General features: G+C 40.0%; 1 protein-coding gene across 4 annotated transcripts in view; it reads right to left on the bottom strand.

The window, feature by feature from the left end:
• PLCB1 (phospholipase C beta 1) overlaps positions 1-21730 on the bottom strand; it is a 625546-nt gene that overhangs the window by 55713 nt on the left and 548103 nt on the right. For 2 of the 4 annotated variants that reach the window (XM_059705577.1, XM_059705576.1), the window contains exons 28-32: positions 17383-17459; positions 17188-17277; positions 16735-16792; positions 15741-15827; positions 5270-5387 (exon numbers count right to left, since the gene is read on the bottom strand). In XM_059705577.1, the coding sequence (XP_059561560.1) occupies positions 5289-5387; positions 15741-15827; positions 16735-16792; positions 17188-17277; positions 17383-17459 (411 nt within the window). In that variant the 3' untranslated portion in view covers positions 5270-5288. The remainder of the gene's footprint in view (positions 1-5269; positions 5388-15740; positions 15828-16734; positions 16793-17187; positions 17278-17382; positions 17460-21730) is intronic. The other 2 variants (XM_059705575.1, XM_059705573.1) reach the window with 1 other exon arrangement.

A 21730-nucleotide genomic window follows, 5' to 3' on the forward strand; every position in this document is an offset into this window, starting at 1 on the left:
TGCTCCTCTGCTTGATCAACGTCTACTGAACCCCATAGGTCAAGGGTTACCACCTCTGGGAAGTTCTCATTTTAACCAAGAATATGCTAAATAACCAGCCCTTCTTTCCCTATAAACGGCTCTATTATAATGATCACAGTAGTTTGTTCCAACACATATTCTCTGTAGAAAGGTAGATTATACACGAGAAATTGAGATTCAGCATGCTATCTACCTAAGCTGCCTATTTGTTAGCCACTAGCCACATTTACATTTATTTAAATTTAAATAAAATTAAAATGTCAATTCCTCAGGTGCATTAGCCACATTTCAAGCACTTACTGAGCCCACCCGCAGACATGGGGCATTTCCATCTCTGTAGAAAGCTCTGCCGGACAATCTGAGGTGAGGGGGGTGGGGGGGGCTTGCATCTCTTTACATAGTATTATTTTCTAAGCACTTAGCCTAGTGTCTGTATACAGTAAGAATTCAATAAGTATTGAATTAATAAAAGAAAAAATTAACACTATTTCCCTAGTGGTAACTACTTATAGCATTCAGGGTTCCTGGAGACCACAGAAACAAACACACATACCTAAATTTATTTTTGTTATTGACAAGCAGAAAACTAAAAATGAGCAATTTTCATTTCCCCTGGGATGAGAACACCAACATCCAACATTAGAATACAATTATAGACTTCATCTCTCAGGTGTTAATATAGCAATCTATAGTTGGTAATTCGGAAGCATAATATCGATTTTAATTTATTTTTCTAGGTCATCTCTGCTCTGTTGTTCTGTAAATGACCCTATGGACTCATTAAATCTTTCAGAATGATATTTATGCAACCCTATTTAATGAGTCCTCCAACACCTTGAATTCTCTGGATCTCATACCTATTATTTCAGTGACAAAATTCTGAGTTTAATTAACCGTATTCTTCATGGACTCAGAGGAGATCATAAAAAGGTCACTCAGTCTTACACAACTCTCTGCTTGCAGACAGCCTCTTCGCTGCCACACTTCCAGATCTCAAGAGACTCACAGTATCCTCTGGGGACTGGTTCCAGAAGCCCCTCACCCCTGTCCCCACAGATAACAGAATCTGCAGGTGCTCCAGTCCCCTACGGAAAATAAGCATAGTATTTGCCTAGAACCTACGCACATCTCCCATATACTTTAACTCATCTGTAGGTTACTTCAAATACCTAATACAAGGTAGATGCTTTGTAAACAGTTGTTAAAATACACTGGCTAAGGAACAATGACAAGTTAAAAATACATTTAAAAAAATAATAAAAAGAGATGTTTCTCTTCCAATATGTTCCTCTAGATTTCCTAATAATCTCAGGGGTAAATACTAGGGCTGAGTAAATAGTATTTGAACGAATAAACAAAAACCTTAAAAATAGTTGCTTAACAACAACACGATAATAGACCCTGGTATAAACCTCAACGTGTACCCTAACTCCTTTCTCATATAATTCAGCCCCCACCTTTTCAAGTGGAAGAAGGAGGTTGTAGTTAATAAGGATTCCTGTCTAGGGCTGGGGAAGAGAAGGGCTTAGGAGGAGAGTGTGGACAGATGGGGGAGGGAGAAGGCTTTCAAGGGAAGCAAAACCATTTCATCTGTGGCTTGAATTCAGCACCGACACACAAAAGCTGGATGGCATGTGAGTGGAGAATAAGGGAGGGAGGACAAAAGTCAAGGTTGGGAGGAGGTGAGGGTGTATGCCAGGCTACACTGTGCCTCACAGTTCCCCTCTCTGCGTGCCACTGCCTTTCCGCTGGATGTGATGGACACAGAAAATAGCTGCCTGACCCCCAGTGATAGGAGCTGCTCGCTGCGAGTCATAGCTTCCGAGAGGTAAGTCCTGTGTTCAGAGGGCTGCGCATTTCCTAACATCTAGTCCTGGGAGATGTTCTTCTCCAAGACACTGGTTAAAAACAACTGGTTTTGAAAAACTTGAATGTCTCTCCTTTGATGTTTAATTCCTTTTGCTGTTGTGACCATTTGAGGGGCTACACCCCTGGCACGATTTGGTTGTGCTATTGTGGAGGCTGGGGTAGGCCGCCAGCAAATAAGATAGCGTTTGGTATATGGGACTGGAGTTTGTCCCTCGTCACCACTCGGAGAGCTCTGCTTCCTTTAACAGAGAGGCTGCTAGTCTGTCCATTTTATAGATGAGTATACTGAGGATCAGAGGGTGTACCCTTAGGGCTTGCCTCGCCATGAAATGTGAGGAAGAGCGATCACACCCCTGAAACCTAGATCATAAAATCATGGCTTCAGATGTTTACTAAGAAAATCAAAGGACACAATATGCGGGTCCCCAAGGTTTGACACTTCTTGTCTGACCTTAGTAGAGTTCATTAATCTTTTTGAACTTTAGTTTCCTCATGTGCACAATGGCAAGAATAAGATAATACATGTGATGTGCTCCGAAGGTGCTTCGCAACATAGTAAATGCTCAATAAATGCTTGATGTTATTGTTTTCTTATTTAAGTGTCAGGGAATAAAAGTTTAAATCCTTTTCCATGGACTGGAAATGCTCTATATTTTATAGCATGTAGGGACTGTGTTTTTGCTCTTTTGTTCTTATTGAAATTGGCATAGCTGAGAATCAAGCAGACACTTAACTATATTTGGCATAAATTTATAGTTCCCAATGCTATAGCATCAGTATTTTTTAGAAATTGGTCATTCTATAGCTCTTTACGTAAAGGTTCATACACAAAATGAGCAGACATGCTTTTTGTTTGTTTTTAATCTTTCTCTACAGTGATTTGTATTTATTAAAAAAAAAGTCACCTGAGTTAAAGGTATGAATAACCTGTTTAGCTTCACCTATTAATCTCTAGCTGAATTAGGAATATATTTTTCACTAATGAGATTTACATTCACTAATTTAAAATGTTAAATTTCAAGTATTAATGTGATGAGTATTCTGGGACCAATATTATAGTAAAAAAAGTCATTTTTAAAAATTTATCTTTATTGTTGAAAGTATTACAGATGTCCCCTTTGTCATCACCCTCCCCATTGACCACCTCTACCCAGCACCTCTCCCTCCCAGGCCTGCACCACACTATTGTCTGTGTCCATAGGCTATGCATATATGCATATAAGTTCCCAGGTTAATCTCCCCTCGCCACCCTCCCCCCCCTCCCCCGCCTCTACACCCGCACCCCAGCCTTCCCTCTGAAATATGTGAGGCCTTTTCATTCATTTTGTTTTCAGCTGTAGACTATCAATAGAGATTTTTAAGGTGAGGAACAAAGGTGAGGAAATATTAAACTCTGTACAAAATGCACTTTTCATATACTGCTATGAAAGAAGAACTTTTTGTTCTTTTTCAAAGATAAAATAGTATTGCTTTTTTCTGTTTTTGCAATGAGGCGTATGTTTCCATGGAAAGTGTGAAATTGGTTTATTGTTATATTGCCTTTTATCTGTGGAAAGCTAAAGGAACCAAACTATGTGAGTGAAGATGTTTTTAATGTCTAGGCATTGTGGGAATATCTATCTCTTTTGAAAATAAATACTTTTTGCTAAGCAGGAAGTGCAGCTGACATTCTGAAAGGAATACAGGCTGTGAACCAGCCATTGCAAGCCTCATAGAGCAGAGGACAAAAATGTAACATTTACATCCCTATTGCGTTTGTTTTAGAAACAACACCCGATTCCTGTGTTCTGACCTCCACTCTCATTTACCTCCTCTGACAGAATGTAATAGTCTACCTGTGATATTAAATGTTTCACAATAACTCTCAAAAATTCCAAGACAGTAACAAGTGCAACAACAACAATATCCAATGATGCTTATAATTGATGATTTAAGACACACCCTAAACATTTATAGCCAAATGTAAAAGAAAACATTTTCAAGGTCTCCCTGTCTTCTTGAATAAATCAGTATCACTCGCCTCTCCTACACCCCAACTTCCAATGGGGGCTTGATCACAAGGTCACCACAGAAGCAAGATCCATTGGGAGGACATGGACAGAATTCAGGCTATGTCTTTGCTCTCAAATGACTTCTCTGCCTCTCTCTTACTAGTGCTGCAGTCAGAAGCAGAAAATAAGACGATACCAAAAGGTCAGGCTTCTGATTAAGCCAAAAAATTACAACACAATAAAAACAGCATGAAGGCGGCTTGAAGCTTATCCTTCCAGCCGGGGGATAGATACCAGTACTCCATCCTTGCTGGTCAAATGTGGTCCATGGAAATGTGGCAGCAAGAGCATCCCCTGAAAACCAGTGAGGGGTGCAGATCTCAGGGCCCACCAGACCTCCAGCATCAGAATCTACATTCTCACTGGATCATATAGTCATTAAAGTGTGAAAAGCTCATTGTTTGTAGCAACTGATATAGACAAAGGAAGAACTTACACCTTTTTTTCTTAGTAAAATTTGTGTTTTCACTAATTCTTTGATGTTTCTAAACTGCACTGATTTACAGATCAATAAGGACTTAAAGACAAAAACACTAAGCCTCACTGTAAAATTCTATTTTCAATACAGCAGAATAGAAGTTTGCTTTCTTTATAATCATAGTAATGCTTCTTTTCTCCATCATTAGAATGGCTTTGGCCAGTTTTTATTAGCTGAAGGAATACAATAGATGTCATGATGATTCTCCTCTAGCAAGCTAAAGGCCTCTCTAAATTTCAAGCTTCATTGTGCTCCAACCAGCAGCCAATGACACAAACACCCCTAACAGTGAGGCAATTTTAAGGGCTTTTGATAGCAGAGAATCAGAAAATCCTGAGATATCCTCTTACATCAAAATACCATGTGGTGGTACATGCTTTTTGTTGGATTTTTAAAAGGACCATGGCATAAATTTGAGTAGAATGGGTCAAGAAGACTCCCTGAAAACTAATTTAATCCCACTAGATTTTAAGATATTAAGACTGTGAGAAATCAGTGCTTTGAGAAGTAGGAACTTAAATGTTTCAAAAGTGGAAATAATAGTGGGTGTGAGAGAGAAAGATCAAGGTCAAAAGGGAAGCTGATTTTACAAGTTGAGAAACAAAAGGGAAGAAGACAATATGTAAGAATGGAATTTATGACAGAAAGAGAGAGATGAAGAAATAAATGCCAGAGGAAGACAGTGAAGATGTGGAGTGCATCATGGTGTGGCTGGGAACTGGAGCAGGAAAACGATGGGAATGTAGAGAAAGGGAGGATGAAGAACAAAGGAACAAGTCCATGATGCCTGTGAACCTGATGGCCACACGCCACCCTTCTCTCTAAAGCGACCCCTCCCATCCAGTCCTACCTGGCCGGAAGGACGGTGGTCACCACTTGAGAGCTTGAGGGTTGGGGGGAGTAAAGTTGGGGGGAACAGAGGGATCCTCATGGCAAGTTTCCGACAAGAATGAGGAGGAACCGTCCCCCTGTGTGGGAAAAAAAGGGAGGCTGTCATTTTGGTGGCATTGAACTGGATTTTTAAGTCATTTGTTACTTCAAATTATTTGTCTGGGAGATTTCTTGGAACGCCTTCTAGAATAGAGATTTAAAACCTCCAGCTCCTTTATCTTGTCCACACTTTCTACCACAAATGCAATGGAACTAGCAATTGAATTCTCCTTGGTCCTTCCCTACCCTCTGTAGGGATTAGATGTTAAAGATGATTGCAGCTATTACTATTGAGAAATTCTCCACAAAATTCCACTACTGTCAAGAAACCTGAGATTATATTGAATTACTGACAGCAGTTGAACAATGCAGCCCAATGAGTTTGCGTTTAATGGCCATACGGTACTTTTTCTACTCAAAGAGAGAAAACTCTTTTTTTTTTAATAAACAAAGTCAATTCTCTTAGTCCTCTACCTAAGTCATTCATTCAAAACTATGTATTAAGCACCAACTAAGTGCCAGGCATTATTCTCGGGTATCTAGAACTCAAGAGCATTACTGAACAAAATAACAAAGCCTCTGCCTTTATGGAGCTTGCATTTTAAAGGGGAGGGACCAATAATGAGTAATACACTTAAGGGGGAAGTGAATGACCTACAAGGTAATAAATGCTATGAAAAACAGAAAAGAGAAAGGAGGTGCCGGGGATGGAAGAGTGGTGGTTTCAAATTTAAGTAAAGTGGTCATTGACAGCCTCTTTGAGAAGTCAGATTTGAACAAAGACCTGAAAGTCAGGAGAGAGTTGCCCAAGAAGATACCTGGGAGATGAGCATTGTGGGTAGAGGAAATAGTCCACGCAAGCAAAAGGAATGGCTTGCCTAGTTGGGGCCCAGCAAGGAGCCCAGGATGTCTGTAACAGAGGGTAGGTCGATAAGGAAATGAAGAGAGGATGCAGCACAGTGGAGTCCAATTATACTGGACCTTGTAGACTTTTATTCTGAGACTAGAGGCTAGGTGCATGAAAATTCATGCACTGGAGGGGAGGGTTCCCTCAGCCCAGCCTGCCCACTCTCACAGTCCGGGAGCCCTCAGGGGCAGGAGGCGACCCGGGGAACAGGGGAAGGTGAGGCCCCCATCATACTTCTGCTGCTGACACTGCCAGCAGTGCAAACCTTGGCCGGCCCTAGTTACCTGAGCCTTGGGCCAGCCCTGGGCGGCTGGGCAGCCACCATCCAAGGCTTGCCTGTGCCTCGGCCGTCCCTGTTTATCTGAGCCTCAGTCAGTGGGGGGGTGTAGGAGGACCCAAGACTCCCAGCGGGTTGAGGGGACACCAGCGGCAGGCGTGCAGAGAGGCCAGCCCCGGGCTGAGAAATGGAGGATATTCTCAACGACATGAGTTATAACTTCCAATCGGTTGGACACCACAGTCAGGCTTCAGCTTCAGGGGAGGGTGGAAAAGAGGGATGGGCAGCTCTTTGGAGGAGCCTGGGCGAGCTGTCAGTCAGTGGGGGGTGCAGGATGACCTGAGGCCCCCAGTGGGGCTGAGGGGACTCCAGCGGCAGGCCCACGGAGCAGCCTGCACCACCCCTACTGTGGGTGCTCCCATCTTGTGAGGGCATGATGGTCAATTTGCATATTACTGCTATTATATAGGATGATAGGAGCCATGCAAGGGCGTTGAACAGAGGAGCAAGCTGATTTATGTTCTAAAAGGATGATCTGGCTACTGTATTGGGCCAAGATTATGAGCAGGGCATGTGGAAGCAAGAATACCAGTTAGGAAGCTATTTAGAAATCCAGGTGAGAGATTGACTTTGCTAGGGTGGGTGTGCCGCAGTTGACACGTTAACAATTATAAAGATGTGTTACCTTATTTATAATAATTTGCAAGTTTGGGGATTTTTTGTTTCATATAACAGGAAAACCTAATAATCAACTTAAGAATTGTGATAGCTCATTATCTATTTTCCCAAACCTAAGGATTTTTTTTAATAATAAGTAAGATGCAAAGAAAAAGAAAAGGGTGAAATCTGAAGCTAGAGCATAATACATTTCCTATTCTTTATATGTAACTGGAAACATGGACATGCTGCTGGCTGCCCTCATAGACATGAATTTGCATAACTAGCTTAATTAGCTAGGGCAAAATGCATTTTGATGCCTACATGATTAACATCCCAGTCTTTCCTCCAATTGTGTAAAGTTGATTGTATATAAATGTGTGTGTGCACATGTGTATGATGGTCACAGAGGATTTATGGAAGAATTCATCCAAACCATTAGAAACATTATGAACTGTTTACTCTTCTATCACAGATCTGATAAGAGTCTTTGAAATATGAAAATATTATTTGAGCCTTGGTTTCTGCTACAAATTCAAAGACCTTTTATGTTAAATTCAAAGACTATTCTCAGCCAATGATTATTAATAAATGCAGATGTGCGTCAACTGATTTTTCCTGACAGAAAATGGATAGGTAGGACTCTAAGTGATAGATTTGTTACATTAATTTGTGTATATATATATATATATATATATATATATATATATATATATATATATATATATGTATTTCAGAGAGGAAGGGAGAGGGAGAGAGTGATAGAAACATCAATAATGAGAGAGAATCATTGATCAGCTGCCTCCTGCACGTTCGTCCCCCATTTGGGATCAAGCCTGAAACCCAGGAATGTGCCCTGACCAGGAATTGAACTGTCACCCCCAGGGTTATAGCTTGACACTCAACCACTGAGCCATGCTGGCCGGGCACATTAATTTGGCCTTAGACATAATACATGGGAAATAGAGAATGTGACTCTTGCTCTTAGAAGCAGTCTGCCTGAGTTGAAACTTTGACAGTTTTTTTTTTTCAGCCCAGTAGTCCTACATTTGCCCTTTTATAATAGACTTTCCTTTGATGTCCACATAATGCTTCATCAAATATTTCAAAGCACCTAATGTACTTCCTAGTTGGGTATTCTACAGCTCAATGTTTCTCTCAGTTTGAGTTTGGTCATCCTTCCCTAACAATGTTGAAAGCCATAGTAAAATCAGGCAGTGGTTTCCTTATATCAATTAAAACTTCACATTCTCTGCTTTGGAAAGTGTTTAGGGTTTGTGTGTTGGACTATTTTCATTATCCTTGTAATACCAAAGCAGGGCTTTAAAAACAAACTGGAGATACATTGGGAATAAAACATCTAACTAGTATTGGCAAAATTCATATAAGTCATGCACAATGACAGGTACAGGAGTAGAAGTAGAAATAAGCCCAAAAGGTTTTGGGGGCCATTCATGGTTGTGTGTGGTTTTTTGTTTTGTTTTGTTTTTGGTAGGTTGACAGATAAAGTCAATGGGATTAAAGTTTGCCTCATCCTATTCCTGATCTTAAACTCAGTCCTTATGGGAAAGACCCTGAACCCCACCAACACACACTGTCCTTAATCCTTTCATACTTGGTGAATATTCTCTTTGGATCTCTTTCCCTCAAGTCTATAGACCAATCACAAAACTCCCACATTTTTCATCCATAGGAAAGAAATAGATACTGGAAGGGAAAGAATGCTAATGGAGTAGAAAAAAGGGGAAGGAATCAATGGCATTCATGGGAATCTCAGTTGTAATTGTGTTGAAATCTCAAACTCACTTGACTTGCAGGTGCCAGAAAATAGGAACCCATGAATCTATTTAGGTAATGCCAAGTAGGAATAAGGGGCAGCCACTTCTCAGCTCTAGAGATTTGTTTCCATGTTGGCTCAATCTAATAATATAATCTAATTTTCAAGAGAAATCATGTTTCTTTAAATAAGAACATTTTCAACTTTTACATAACAGTGTGGTGGTTTTGTGACTTGCCAACTTGGCTAGCTGAACTACATTTCCCAGAGTTCCCTTTCTGTATGTTTCCAGTTAGAGTGGGCTATAGAAGAGCCTCTCTCAAGAGCTGGATTGCTGATGAGGGGATGGCAACCATTGTGTAATGCACAGGTATTACTGCTGATCTATTGACTCATCCTTTTAGGGTAAAGCAGCAATTGGACCTGTAATATCTTCTGACTCCACTTCTGGGCTAGTGTGTGTGTGTGTGTGTGTGTGTGTGTGTGTTTGTGTGTATTCAGCTCTGTGACAAAGAGTCCTAACTTCTGAAGATTATTCTAGTCACCAAGCTTACTCATGATTCTCCCTTCCAGACTGCCTGCATGAATGCCAGGATCAGCATTAGATAGGAGATAGCCTTGTGGAGACTACAAAGCCAGCCTCCACAATTGCAGGAGCCAATTCCCTGTAACACAAACAATTTCTTACTGGTTCTGCTTCTATAATGGAACCTGACTAGAACAGATGTTTAATTAAAATATTTTAGAAACATGTGAAAAATTTCTATTTCTGGTAATGGCTGGTTGGGTTATTTGAACCATCCTTCCCACCGAAAACAACTAAAAAAGTTGGATTTGATATTAAAACTATCTTCTTTAAAAAACATAAGAATCACAAAAATTTAAAGAATGATCAGGCCCAAACTGCAGGGACATCAAACCTAGACAGATAATAAGCAAGAAAGCTGCTTTAGTTCTAAAAGGCTTTTGCTAATGCTGGACATTTTGAATTCATTTTTTGACAGCCTTGTAGGGTGAGGCCAAAACCGGAAGTCCATGGCCTGTCCAGAATGAGGAATCTCACAGAAAACGTTTTCTGAGGCATACAAATTGTAGATCTAAAAACAAATGAAATAGAATGTTTGGAAGTAAAATAAAATACAAAAGCAAAAATTAAATGCCCAGTGAATGAGTTAAATAGCAGTACCACCAAAAATTAGTGAATTATAAAAAGGGTAAGAAAAAAAAATTGTGCAAAGGGTAGCACAGAGAGACAAAAAGATGGAAAATACTGAAAAGAGTTAAGAGATAGAAAAGATGGAGTAAGGTCATTTTATACATAAATAACACTATGAAAGGAAATTTTTGGAAAATGTGATGGAAGCCAATAGCTGAGAGCTTTTCCCTGAACTAATGAAAGTTAACCATGCAGTCACCTCAAACACATTCTTAAACACATTACAAGAAAACAATATAAAACAAGAAAAAATCCTAACTGCAGGCAAAGAGTGGAAAATATATTATCATCAAAAGAACTACACTAAGATAAATAGTTAACTTCTCAACAAGAAGAGAAGTCAGAGGAAATTAAAATGTTATCTTCCATAATAAAAAATATAACTGCCAACCTAAAATTTTTATATCCAGTTAAAGTATCGTTTCAGAATGAAGGTAAAATAAAGACATTTTCAGACAAAAATTATAACAAAAACCCCCAAAGAGTTTACCACCAGTAGACTATATAAAAGGAACTGCTAGAGGATGTAGAAAATAATGATCCCAAATGAATAGTCTGAGACACAAGAAGGAATGTACACCCAAAAAGCTTGTGAATATGTATAAATCTAAATGAGCACTGACTGTATAACACAAAATAGTAATGTCATATGGGTTTAGAAATCTGTAGAATGAAAATCAATTTCAAGAATAAATGGAGAGGAGACAAATAGAGCTATAGCATTTCTGATATTCTAGTATTGCCCAGAAGGAAAGAAAACATGTCTAAGTTTATTTTCAAGAAAATGATGAACTACTACATATTTTTAAAAGGCAATTATTCACATTGACAGATATCAAAAGGAAATTTCATACACAGAGAAAACAAAAATAAACCACATGATGGGTCGACAAGGACTTGACAATGAGCAAAATGTAGTCAACAGCCAACCAGTTTACACTTTGTGGTCTAGCTTCTATGAGAAGGTCCATTGGGTGCTATCAGGGAGAATTCATATTTCCCCATCAAGTAACAAAAGATTAGAGGAGGGACGAATAAATCATGTAAGAAAGAAGCTTTTACTTAAATGCCCAAGTTAGTTTCTTTTTCCCTGAAAACTGGGAAGGCAGGATTGAAATAGCTGTATTTAGTGTTCTGTCGCAGGGCCCAAAGGTAGGTCTGACAAGAGTAACCTCACCCAGAGAGATTAGTCATGCACCCTGTTACAAAGATGTCAGAGGGGAAATGAGGGAAATCAGGCTATATTCCCCTGGTGGAGGGGGAAAAAAAAAAGAGCCACGGTGATGAAATGCTCTTTGGCTATAAATGAAAATGCTTTAAAACTTCCTGGCATTCTCTCTTGCTAATGAGCTAAATTAAAATAGATAACCCGTGTTTTAAGAAGCATCAAAGACAAATTAAATGTCAGAGGAAAAGTAAATTACATATTTATCGACTGTTTTATGAGGTTATGTAGACTGTTCATTAAAAAGTCCCCTCAAAAGATGATTCTTCTTGTAACCACGGCCTGTAGCTGCAAAGCAATAAATTTATAATGGAATATTCACAGCAGATTCAGGGCAACTTCTGATTAACGATGTTTCACCACCTTAGGATAAATTTCTTTGAAATGTAAAGAAAAAAGGCAGAATGTCCTTTTTATAATGAATCAACTCAGAGTCTAGCACAACCACAAAAAGTGTGGTTTCTTTCCACTGGCAGTTGGGTTCTTGAGTTGTTCCTACCACCTTTCATACACATAAACCCTTTACTACTGATTTTGGCAAACCTAGGTATGGAAATCCCAAGGAAACCCATTATGTCACTGAGTTGAAAGACTGTATCCATCTTTAGAACTCTGCAGCTATAGATTTCATAAGAAGACGCACCTTGAACAAAACTGAAAACAGCATACACTCCGGGACTGAATCCAATATTTCACTGCTAGGGAACAGGCAGCTGAACATCTCTCCATAATTTAGAACTCTACTGAAAAAGAGCTGAGTATTCTCTTTTAAGAGAATTTAAAACTTAATACATTTCAGTGGGACTTCATGGACAGGAAAGCACAATGCAATTTTATGTCAAATTGGGGGCCAAAATATGTATCTCTTTTATATTTTACCTCTAGTGATCATCACCATCCATTTTCTACAATGTCCTCAAAATGTATAGGGTGTCCCAAAATCCATGCAAGAAGTAATTTTGATATAAAACACAGGTTTATGATTAAAAATTGTAAATTTTTTATTGATTCCTAAAGTATACAGTGTAGGGTTATGTATGGAATAGCACATCAGGTAAATGGCCTCCCATATGCAAAGCCGTGGTCTTCATTGGTCTTCATTGTCCCTGCTCCTGGGCCATAATTGGTACTTGGTAATGCTTATCAAATTGAAGGGATTGAAATCAAAGGGCAACAGATATTAGAATCTGATTCAATAAACCAAGTAAAATGAGGCTTTTATTTTTGTTGTTGTTGTTAATGCTCACACAAAATTCAAATCTTGCGTGAATTTTGGGACACCCTATAAATACAAAAAAAATAGACTCGTTGAGTCTCAGTTTTTAATGGGAAATAAAACATTATACATATGACAAAGTCCTGGTGCATGTCACAAAATGGAACATCCTAAAATAAACTTTCACATTGTGATTGGCCAAATTGGTCTTCCACTGAATAGGGACCAGAAGGACAGAAGTTCTTGGTCCACATGGAAATGAAATGGTTTTGATTGAAGAGCACTGTTCTATGGCAGGATGATTAAAATGTTGGGAGCTTGAGTTGATCTTTCCAGATCCTAAGTGCATGGTTGAGTGAAATGTTAGAAAGTTACACTTCGAATTAATCTTCATATGGATCTTGCTCTAAATCAAGCCACATTCCTTGCCACTATAAAACTGTTATTTTTCTGCATTGGCTTTTCAAATTTTTGTTGTTAAACATTTTTTTTATATTTGTTTTTTTACTTTTAAAGGAGTGGTTTGGTTACCAAAGGCTTGGGAATTTATACAGATTGTGATTGGGGTCCAGGCAAGCTCAGAAAGTAATAGGAGAAATTAGGAATGTAAAAAGTGCGTCTTCCCTGTTCAGGTGGAAGTTAGGAACACAGGACACATTGTTCCATTAGTTAAATAAGTGGATGATGAAGAAGTAAGTTCATAATATTTGACAATATGGTGAAAGAAACTGACAAATGGGAAGAAATATGATGCCATGTAGCAAAATATTAGCCGTTATTGTTTTCTAGTTAGGAAATTGCTTATGCCATCTGTAAAATATTTGAAGGAGAACTCTATTCCCCTCAGCAACCTCTGGCAAAATTCAGCATGCTTTCCTCTTAATAAGAAGGTTGCAATTACCTTTAATATTACCTACTATAGTATCAACTCAATTTCCTTGCACAACCTTGAGTGATGGAACTATTCATAAATTTCAAGATGTCAGAAAAGCACTTGGCCTTCACATCTTCTTGACTGAATGGAACTGACTCAGTTGTAGATACAGTTGGTCAGGTTCATTTTCCTTGAGTTGTTCCTTTATCTTTCATGTTCCCCTTTTGTTGATTTCCCTCATATCTATGTCAAGCTTTGGCAAGCCAATACTGAATGTGAAGAGGGATTATCTCAAAGTCAGTGCTATTTTATTTCTGGTCAACACCCAACAATTATAAGAGTGTGGCTAGCCACTATGCTAGCCTGGTTTTACATTTGCTGCCCTGTGCTTTGATCTTTCTCCACATGTCCTACACTTGACCTTATTGTTTTACTCCAGTATTAATTATTGCTCCTTCTTGTCACGGTCATTTCCCTTTATTAGCTATTGTGTCCTACAATATTAACAGTCATCATTCTTATTTTATTATCAAAGTCATGGTTCCAAAGCACAACGTTTTTAAGCCCTGAAGAGCACCTCTCAATAAATGCTTTAGTTTGACATGGAACCAACAATCATCAAGGGCAACCTTCAAACCTAGACATAGTAAGATGGTCATAAGAACAATTTCCTGGATGGAAAGCAAAGAGAAATCATATTGGTCCCTATTTACAGTAAAAAAAAAACCCCCAAAACAAAAAAAACAATAGAACAACTAAAAATTCATAGAAACACTTCAGATCTCTTTCCAAAGGGCCAAAAAAAGAAATTTTAAAATGGCTATAAATATGGTAGTAGTATACATTTTATCTATGAGTAAAGTTGTTGAAATTTTTGGACCAAAACCAAAACAAAGCAAAATAAAACTCTGTGGGAATAACAATATTTTCCAAGAAAGATTTTTTTAGAAATGCAAAAAGTGGCTAATGAGGTATCAACCATGAGTGAAGGGTATTATGTCAGTGTACAAAGTAATGACAAATATGAATTCAGACAGCATGGATTGAAAATGCATGTATTTGCATATATCACCTGGAATTGATCATTGTGAAGGTGTTTGTTTTTTTAATTTTCTGTTGAACCTGGGTCTTTTGCTCCAAATATTTGAGCATTTTTTAAAGATTATTTCTAAATGTAAAGCATAGTGATTTAAAAAATTTATTCTACTTTACTAATGCATAATAAATGTGAAAGGGTGGTTAAGAATATTTAAATTATTGATTAATAAAAATCATAAAAATTAGCAGCATATCTCAGTAATTATTAATTCTTGGATTTTCATTACTGCTTGAGAATCTATATTGCCCAACCTAAAACTTTAGGAGACACATATTAAATCAATGTCATAGGGAATAAAATTATTTAGAATCAACCACAAGAAATCTATAAGAAGTAAATTTGTGAATGGACTATATAGTGAAACAAAACTAACATTTTTCAGCTTTGCAGATTTAAAAAGTACTTTTATGAAATACCAGTACCTTTTAGAGTAGACATTTTAAGCTGCAGATTGAAGAACAGAATAACTGAAAAGTACGTTTTTCACAAAGAGAAAAAATATGCCTTGATGAATAAAAACAGATGAATGTTCTAAAGCTGAGATACTTTTTCCCTAAAATATTTGATTTATAAATATTCAGTTTGCTTTAAGTTAATATCCATGAAACATTGGTTTTGACCAAATAATAAGCACAGGTAATTTTAAAGTGGAGCACCAATAAACTGTTATTATAGGGAAAAAGATTTATATTTTTCTGGTTTATGAGAATATTTTGTTAGAAGAAAACCAGGATGCTATGGTACAGGAACCCTCTGCTGGACAGAGTCTGCCATTACAATATCAATTATTTAAAGCTGAAGAGACTTAGCTAATTCATTTCTCTTAATTCTATCTTGGCAGGGGAGAGGGCCAGGGTCCTTTAAAAATACTTATGTCTCAACCACATCCCAGACCAATTAAAAGCCAATCTCCAGAGCTGGGTTCCATGTATTTGCAGTTTTTAAACCTCACAAGGTGATGATAAAGGCTTCTTGAATACTACCATAAAGATTTTTTTTTACCATCATTGAAAAAGATATATACATTTCCCATGTGAGATGTGATCTGAGATTGTGTGCAAGACACATGAGCTAGGAAGGTCTTATTCTCATGGAATGGAAAGAGAGCGAAACTATTGAGTGATGCTATTCAGTTCAGTTTACCTTGGGCTTTTCGTCCAGGATCTGCTGACGTATCTCCTTGTGTTTCTCTACGAGTTTTTCTTGCCTTTTACTTTGTGCCTCTTCTAACTATAAGAAAGTTACAAAGAAAGTCATTCTCACCTAAAAGTCCTAGTGACTATTTTCAGAAAAATATTAAAAATTAAATGCATTGAATGACGTCATTCCCTAGTCATGAACTGCCCTTACAGGTGTAGGAGACCGTTGGTAAGCGTTGAAGGTACACAGGAATGAGGGTGGAGTGATCAACAGTTATACTATCCTTACATGTTCTTAATATTTGAAAATTTCCATAGTAACATTTTTTAAAAATTTGAAAAAAAATATAATGGCCTCTGGAGCTTGTCATCTTCTCTACCAGGGTGACAACTAAGGATTCTTTGGGGGAATCTCCCATTTACAACATGTTTCCGGGCTCCTGACTTGGAAGTGATTCTTCACATCTGTCTTAACGTGAGCCTTTTTGTACACAGGTTTGCAATTAAACTTGGGACATTGACTAGGGAGCCTGTGCTGTGAAGAGTGGTAAATAGATGCAACTAGGCTTGTTGTTTCCCTATGGAGGCTCACACTGTGCTTGTCAAACATTCACACATAGTTTGCAAAGGAGGCAGGGATTAGCCCCGTTAAAAAGAAACAATGGGCTCAAAATGGAGTCACTTTTGCTTCACCCCACCAAGAATGAATACTAACCTAACTGCAGTTTCAGCCTCTCCCAGTCTGTCTGAAACTTCAACCTTAGTGATGTCATCTGCCTGATAAAGCCCCCTGCCTTCCCCTCAGCAATGGTGACCTTGCCTGTAATAACTTCCTCATCCCATCATCTCTTCGCCTATAAAACCTTCTTCTCTATACAGCTGCTCAGAGGAACTCTCTGTTTACTAAATGGGATACTGCGTGGTTCATGAACTGCTAGAACCGATCAGACCTTTAAATCTACGCGATTTGAACTTTTGTTCTTTAACAACCAACATACCCTCTTGATGTACTGCACCACCTCCTGGATGTATGACCGGATCATCTCTGTCTTTTCCCTAAAAGAAAAGGACAAAGAAATCATTATATGAACACATCCGGCATCAGAAAACGGGAGAACTCTCAACATTCTTATTTCTGCTTCCAGGAAGGTATAGTGCACCAACTCTGGACAAAGGTCAGGCCCCCCCAAGGGCAGACTTTGTTTTCATTAAATGCTGGGAAGACTGCCTGACATTATTAGGTGTATTCAACCTTTTCCTAAGGGACCCTCTTTACTCAGCCTTTATCTTCAAGGTCCTTTTCTGAACTGCTCTTTGAGTGTCCGGTTGAAAACCTTACAGAGATCTTTGGAAAGGTTAATTAGAGGAGAAATTTCACAGATGGGTCTTCATGGTTAAGAATAAAATAATCCTCAGGTAGAAGGTGGGGAAGAAGGGTTCCTTCTCCTTACTCTTCCATCTGGCTTTTGTCTTTGGATTTAGCTTCTGTGATCTTCTCCTGTCTCTTTTTATCCATTTTCTTCTTTAATTCCTTCTTCTCTCTGAAGTCAAAATGGAAGTAAAAGGGAAAAAAGGCAAATGAAATGGCAGTTTGTATTGAATACATGTATATACACAAGTTCATTATAATGAGAACGGAGGCTTACTTCTCACAGATTTCTTTGAGCTTCTTTAACTGATTGTTCTGACATTCTTCAGCAACATCCGTCAATTTTTGGATAAGCTGGGGAAAGAAAATGCCAGTTTGCTATATTATGTTACCATAAACAAAGCACCCTCTCCCTCAAACAATAGTATCTGTAGTTAAAAAAATCTCTCATTGATATTTAACAAGTTAGAATTATCAAATATCTATGATAGGTAATGAGGACATAATTTAAAACCATCATATTATCTTGGTTTGAATACAAAATTCTTCTGATCTCTTTTATCAACACTAATAAAAGAGAAAAATGGTAATTGACATACGAGCTACCCTTTTCATTGGCTAATCAGGGCTATATGCAAATTAACTGCCAACTAAGATTGGCAGTTAACTGCCAACTAAGATTGGCAATTAACTGCCAACAAGATGGCGGTTAATTTACATATGTAGGCACAATGCAGGGAGGCGAAAGGGAAAGCAGGAAGAAGCCCCCTGCCACTGACAGTGATCGGAAACCCAGGGGGGAGCTAAGAGCTGGGGGGCAGGGCAAAGGCGGCCCTGGGGCCGCCTTTGCCCTGCCCCCCAGCCATGATCGGAGAATCAGGTGCCTTTTCCGCCCTGGCCAGTGATAGCAGGAAGTAGGGGTGGAGCCAGCGATGGGAGCTGGGCAAGGTCGAAGCTGGCAGTCCCAGGAGCTAGGGGTCCCTTGCCTGGGCCTAAAGCGAAGCCCAAGATCGTGGGGCTGCGGCAGCTGCGGGTCCCCACTGCCTGGGCCGGACGCCTCAGCCAGAGGCGTCCTGCAGGGGCAGGGGCGGAGCCCGCGCGATCGCGGCACCCCCCGCTGCCACTGCAGGTCCCCGCTGCCCGGGCCGGACGCCTAGGCCAGAGGCGTCAGGCCTGGGCAAGGGGCCGATCCTGCGATTGGAGGGTGATGGGGGTCAACGCCTGAGGGCTCCCAGTATGTGAGAGGGGGCAGGCTGGGCTGAGGGACACTCCCCCCCACACACACCCAGTGCACGAATTTCGTGCACCGGGCCCCTAGTATATATATATTTCAGAGAGGAAGGGGGAGGGAGAGATAGAAACATCAATGATGAAAGAGAATCATTGATCAGCTGCCTCCAGCACAACCACTACTGGGGATCAAGCCCGCAACCCGGGCATGTACCTTGACCAGGAATCGAACTATGACCTCCTGGTTCATAGGTTGATGCTCAACCACTGAGCCATGCAAGCCGGGCTTCTTATCTCTTTTTAAGTAAACAGGACTCCTTAGGTTACTGTGCTGGTTACTGTAGCTTGACCCAGTGCAAAGACAACAAACAGTGAGGACCCAGATTTCAATCCCCACTTTATGTGTGACCTATTAAAAGGATGATTTGGCCAAGAAAACCTATGTTTTCTTAGTTGTAAATAAAATTATGAATGTTTTTTATCTTTTAGAGGTACTGTGAAGCTTAAAATAAAATGAATATGATACAAATGTGAGTTATAATTAACTGTGAATAATGATTCTAGGTTTCCAGGTATTATTCATTGTTTAATTCTTCATGGATAACATGAGTTACCCATCTTAGAAATCGATGGTTTTGTCCTTATGTGGGTGACTTCCAAAGAACATAATACATTCTCTTCTGTGCTATCACGGAATTTTTAATATATCACCACACAATTAATTATTGTATTGCCTTGAGTGTATTTTTCTTATCAAACCAAGCTTGGAGAGAATAGCAACTGTGTTTTCGTATCCTCAGCCCTCCGCACAATTCCTAGCATTTAGTAGTTGCTCAATAAAAGCTTGCCAATTATGTGAGCGTCATTTTGCCTTCCAATCCCTTCTCTGTCTTTATTCTATACTAGAGGCTCGGTGCACGAATTCGTGCACCAGTGGGGTCCCTCAGCCTGGCCTGCGGGATCGGGCAGAAACCAGCTCTCCAACATCCCCTGAGGAGTCCCGGATTACGAGAGGGCACATGCCAGGCTAAGGGACCCCACCACTGCATGATCGGGGCTGGGGAGGGACCACAGGAGGGCTCCAGAGCATGTCTGGCCCATCTAGCTCAATCCTGATCGGCTGGATCCCAGTGGCAAGCTAACCTACCAGTCGCAGTGTCTGCCCTCTGGTGATCATAGCGACTGGTCAGCCAGTCTACTGTCTGCCCCTTGGTGGTCAGTGCACATCATAGCAAGCAGTAGAGAGGCCTTAGCATATCATTAGCATATTATGCTTTGATTGGTTGAATGAACAACTGGACACTTAGCATATTAGGCTTTTATTATATAGGATGAATACCATAAACAACCTTCTGCCATTGCTCAGGCACAGTAGCAACTGGACCCAACCCTTCTTACTGGACACCAAACAGATGGTGTGGGCTTCCTGCAAAAGGTCCCACCGCTGTTCCCTAGAGCTGAAGTTCTCAGATGCAGCAGGGTGAGCTGAACAGTTTTATATAAGCTACAGCTACAACAGTGATAAGCCAATGTAATCATAATGCCAGTTCACTTTCATTGATAATGTATACAAGCTGGGAACAGTTTGAAGAGTTTTAAATGCAGTAACTTATTCAATTCTAAGAGCTGACCTATTGGCAAGAAGTTGGTGCTGTTATCTTCCTTTTAAATATGAAAACATGGACCCCAGGTGCTCAAGTGTCTGGTTTAGGGCCAAAGAGGCAGTAAGCTACAGAGCTGGGTACAAACCCAGACAATCAGGCTGTAGCCTTCACCACTTTCCCACACCGCCTTTTCTACTGACTGTAGAAATTGTTTTAAAAGACCCCTTTCTATCTAAGAGAATACAAGAAGCCAAGGGAGAAAGTCTCTTATAGGATTACAATAAAAAACGCCTTAACATGACCATGAAATGTGACGCACCCATCTGTGAAGTGGATTAAGTCTGAACAAATACTCACTGGGGCTTGGGCCAGTGGAAAACCTATTTGATCATCCAGAAGACATTGTCGGATCATGACTGTCACAATTAAAGATATTGTGAAATATTACAGTGCTGTGGTGCCATTTATCAAGTTGTCTAGATGTTAAATTGGTGTGCAATGACTCTGGAAATTTCATTGAGGATTCCTGCGATGCTGCTATTCTAGCTGAGGGTGAATACTCAGCACATCTCCTTCCCCAGGGACCTTTCTTGTCTCCCATTCTCCCCAAGGAATTACAGAGCATCATCCAGGGATCCCCAACCATGGCTGCAACATCAGAAAACTTGGGCAACTTCTTAAAAATACAGATTCCAGAGCCTGTTCCTAGGCTTATGGACTCCAAATGTTTGGGGGGAGGAATCAATGTTTTCAAAATGTCCTCTCATGATTTGGACACTTTGCCAGATTTGGGGGGTTTGGGTGGCCTTGTCCACATGCTACAGACTGTTGCAGAACTCCCAACAGTGCTTTTGAATTCTGTGGTTTCACACTTCTTTTCCCATGTTGCCATCTCTATCATTCATTTGACTCCAATATATTCTATCTTCTTGGTTCTGCCAGCGTCTGCTCACATTCCCTTCCACCTCTTGCCATAACAACATCGGTGATCAGTCAACACAACCACTGAGCCTGAGATCTTACAGCCCTCTGCCCAATCAGTTCAGCTTTTTATTTTGATTTGGTTTTAGCCACCACACAACTGCCAGCACCACACCCCCTCAAGGCTCCATAGCAGTTCCCCATCTTGGGTAACCCGTGGCCTTCCTCTTTGCCCCTCCCTCAGATTATCACACTGCTCTTTGCTCTTCACAGAACTAGTGCCCACTTCTCTTGCTCCCAGAACACACACTTTAGCCTAAACTATTCAATTTAGCCACAATCCAACATTTACCAAGTGCTTACTAAACCCCAGGCACCATCCTGGAGACTGTGAGGCAATGTCCTGGTTTTCAAGGTCTTGCTACTCAAACTGTGGTCCATGGACCAGCACCACTAGAGTTGCCAACGGTCACGTTAGAAATGCAAATTCTCAGGCCCTACCCCAGGTCAACTTGAAATTAAAATCTGTATCTTAACAAGATTCCCAGGAGATACTTGTGCAAGGTACAGGTTGAGAAGTACTGGCTAGAATAGATTATTGAGGACGACGGAGATGATTTAGAAGAAGCCCTCTGTTATGGACTGAATGCTGATGTCCCCCACTCCCACTTTCATATTGAAATCCTCACCTCCAATGTAGTGGTATTAGGAGATGGGGACTTTGGGTGGTAATTAGGTCATGAAGGTGGAGCCCTCATGAATGGGAATAGCACTCTTACAAAAGAGACCCCAGAGAGCTCCCTAGCCCCTCCAGCCACGTGAGGACACTGTGAGAAGACAGCCATCTATGAACCAGGAAGTGGCTCTCAC

This window comes from Myotis daubentonii, chromosome 8 (genome assembly GCF_963259705.1).
Source record: "Myotis daubentonii chromosome 8, mMyoDau2.1, whole genome shotgun sequence".
Classification (NCBI taxonomy): Eukaryota; Metazoa; Chordata; class Mammalia; order Chiroptera; family Vespertilionidae; genus Myotis; species Myotis daubentonii.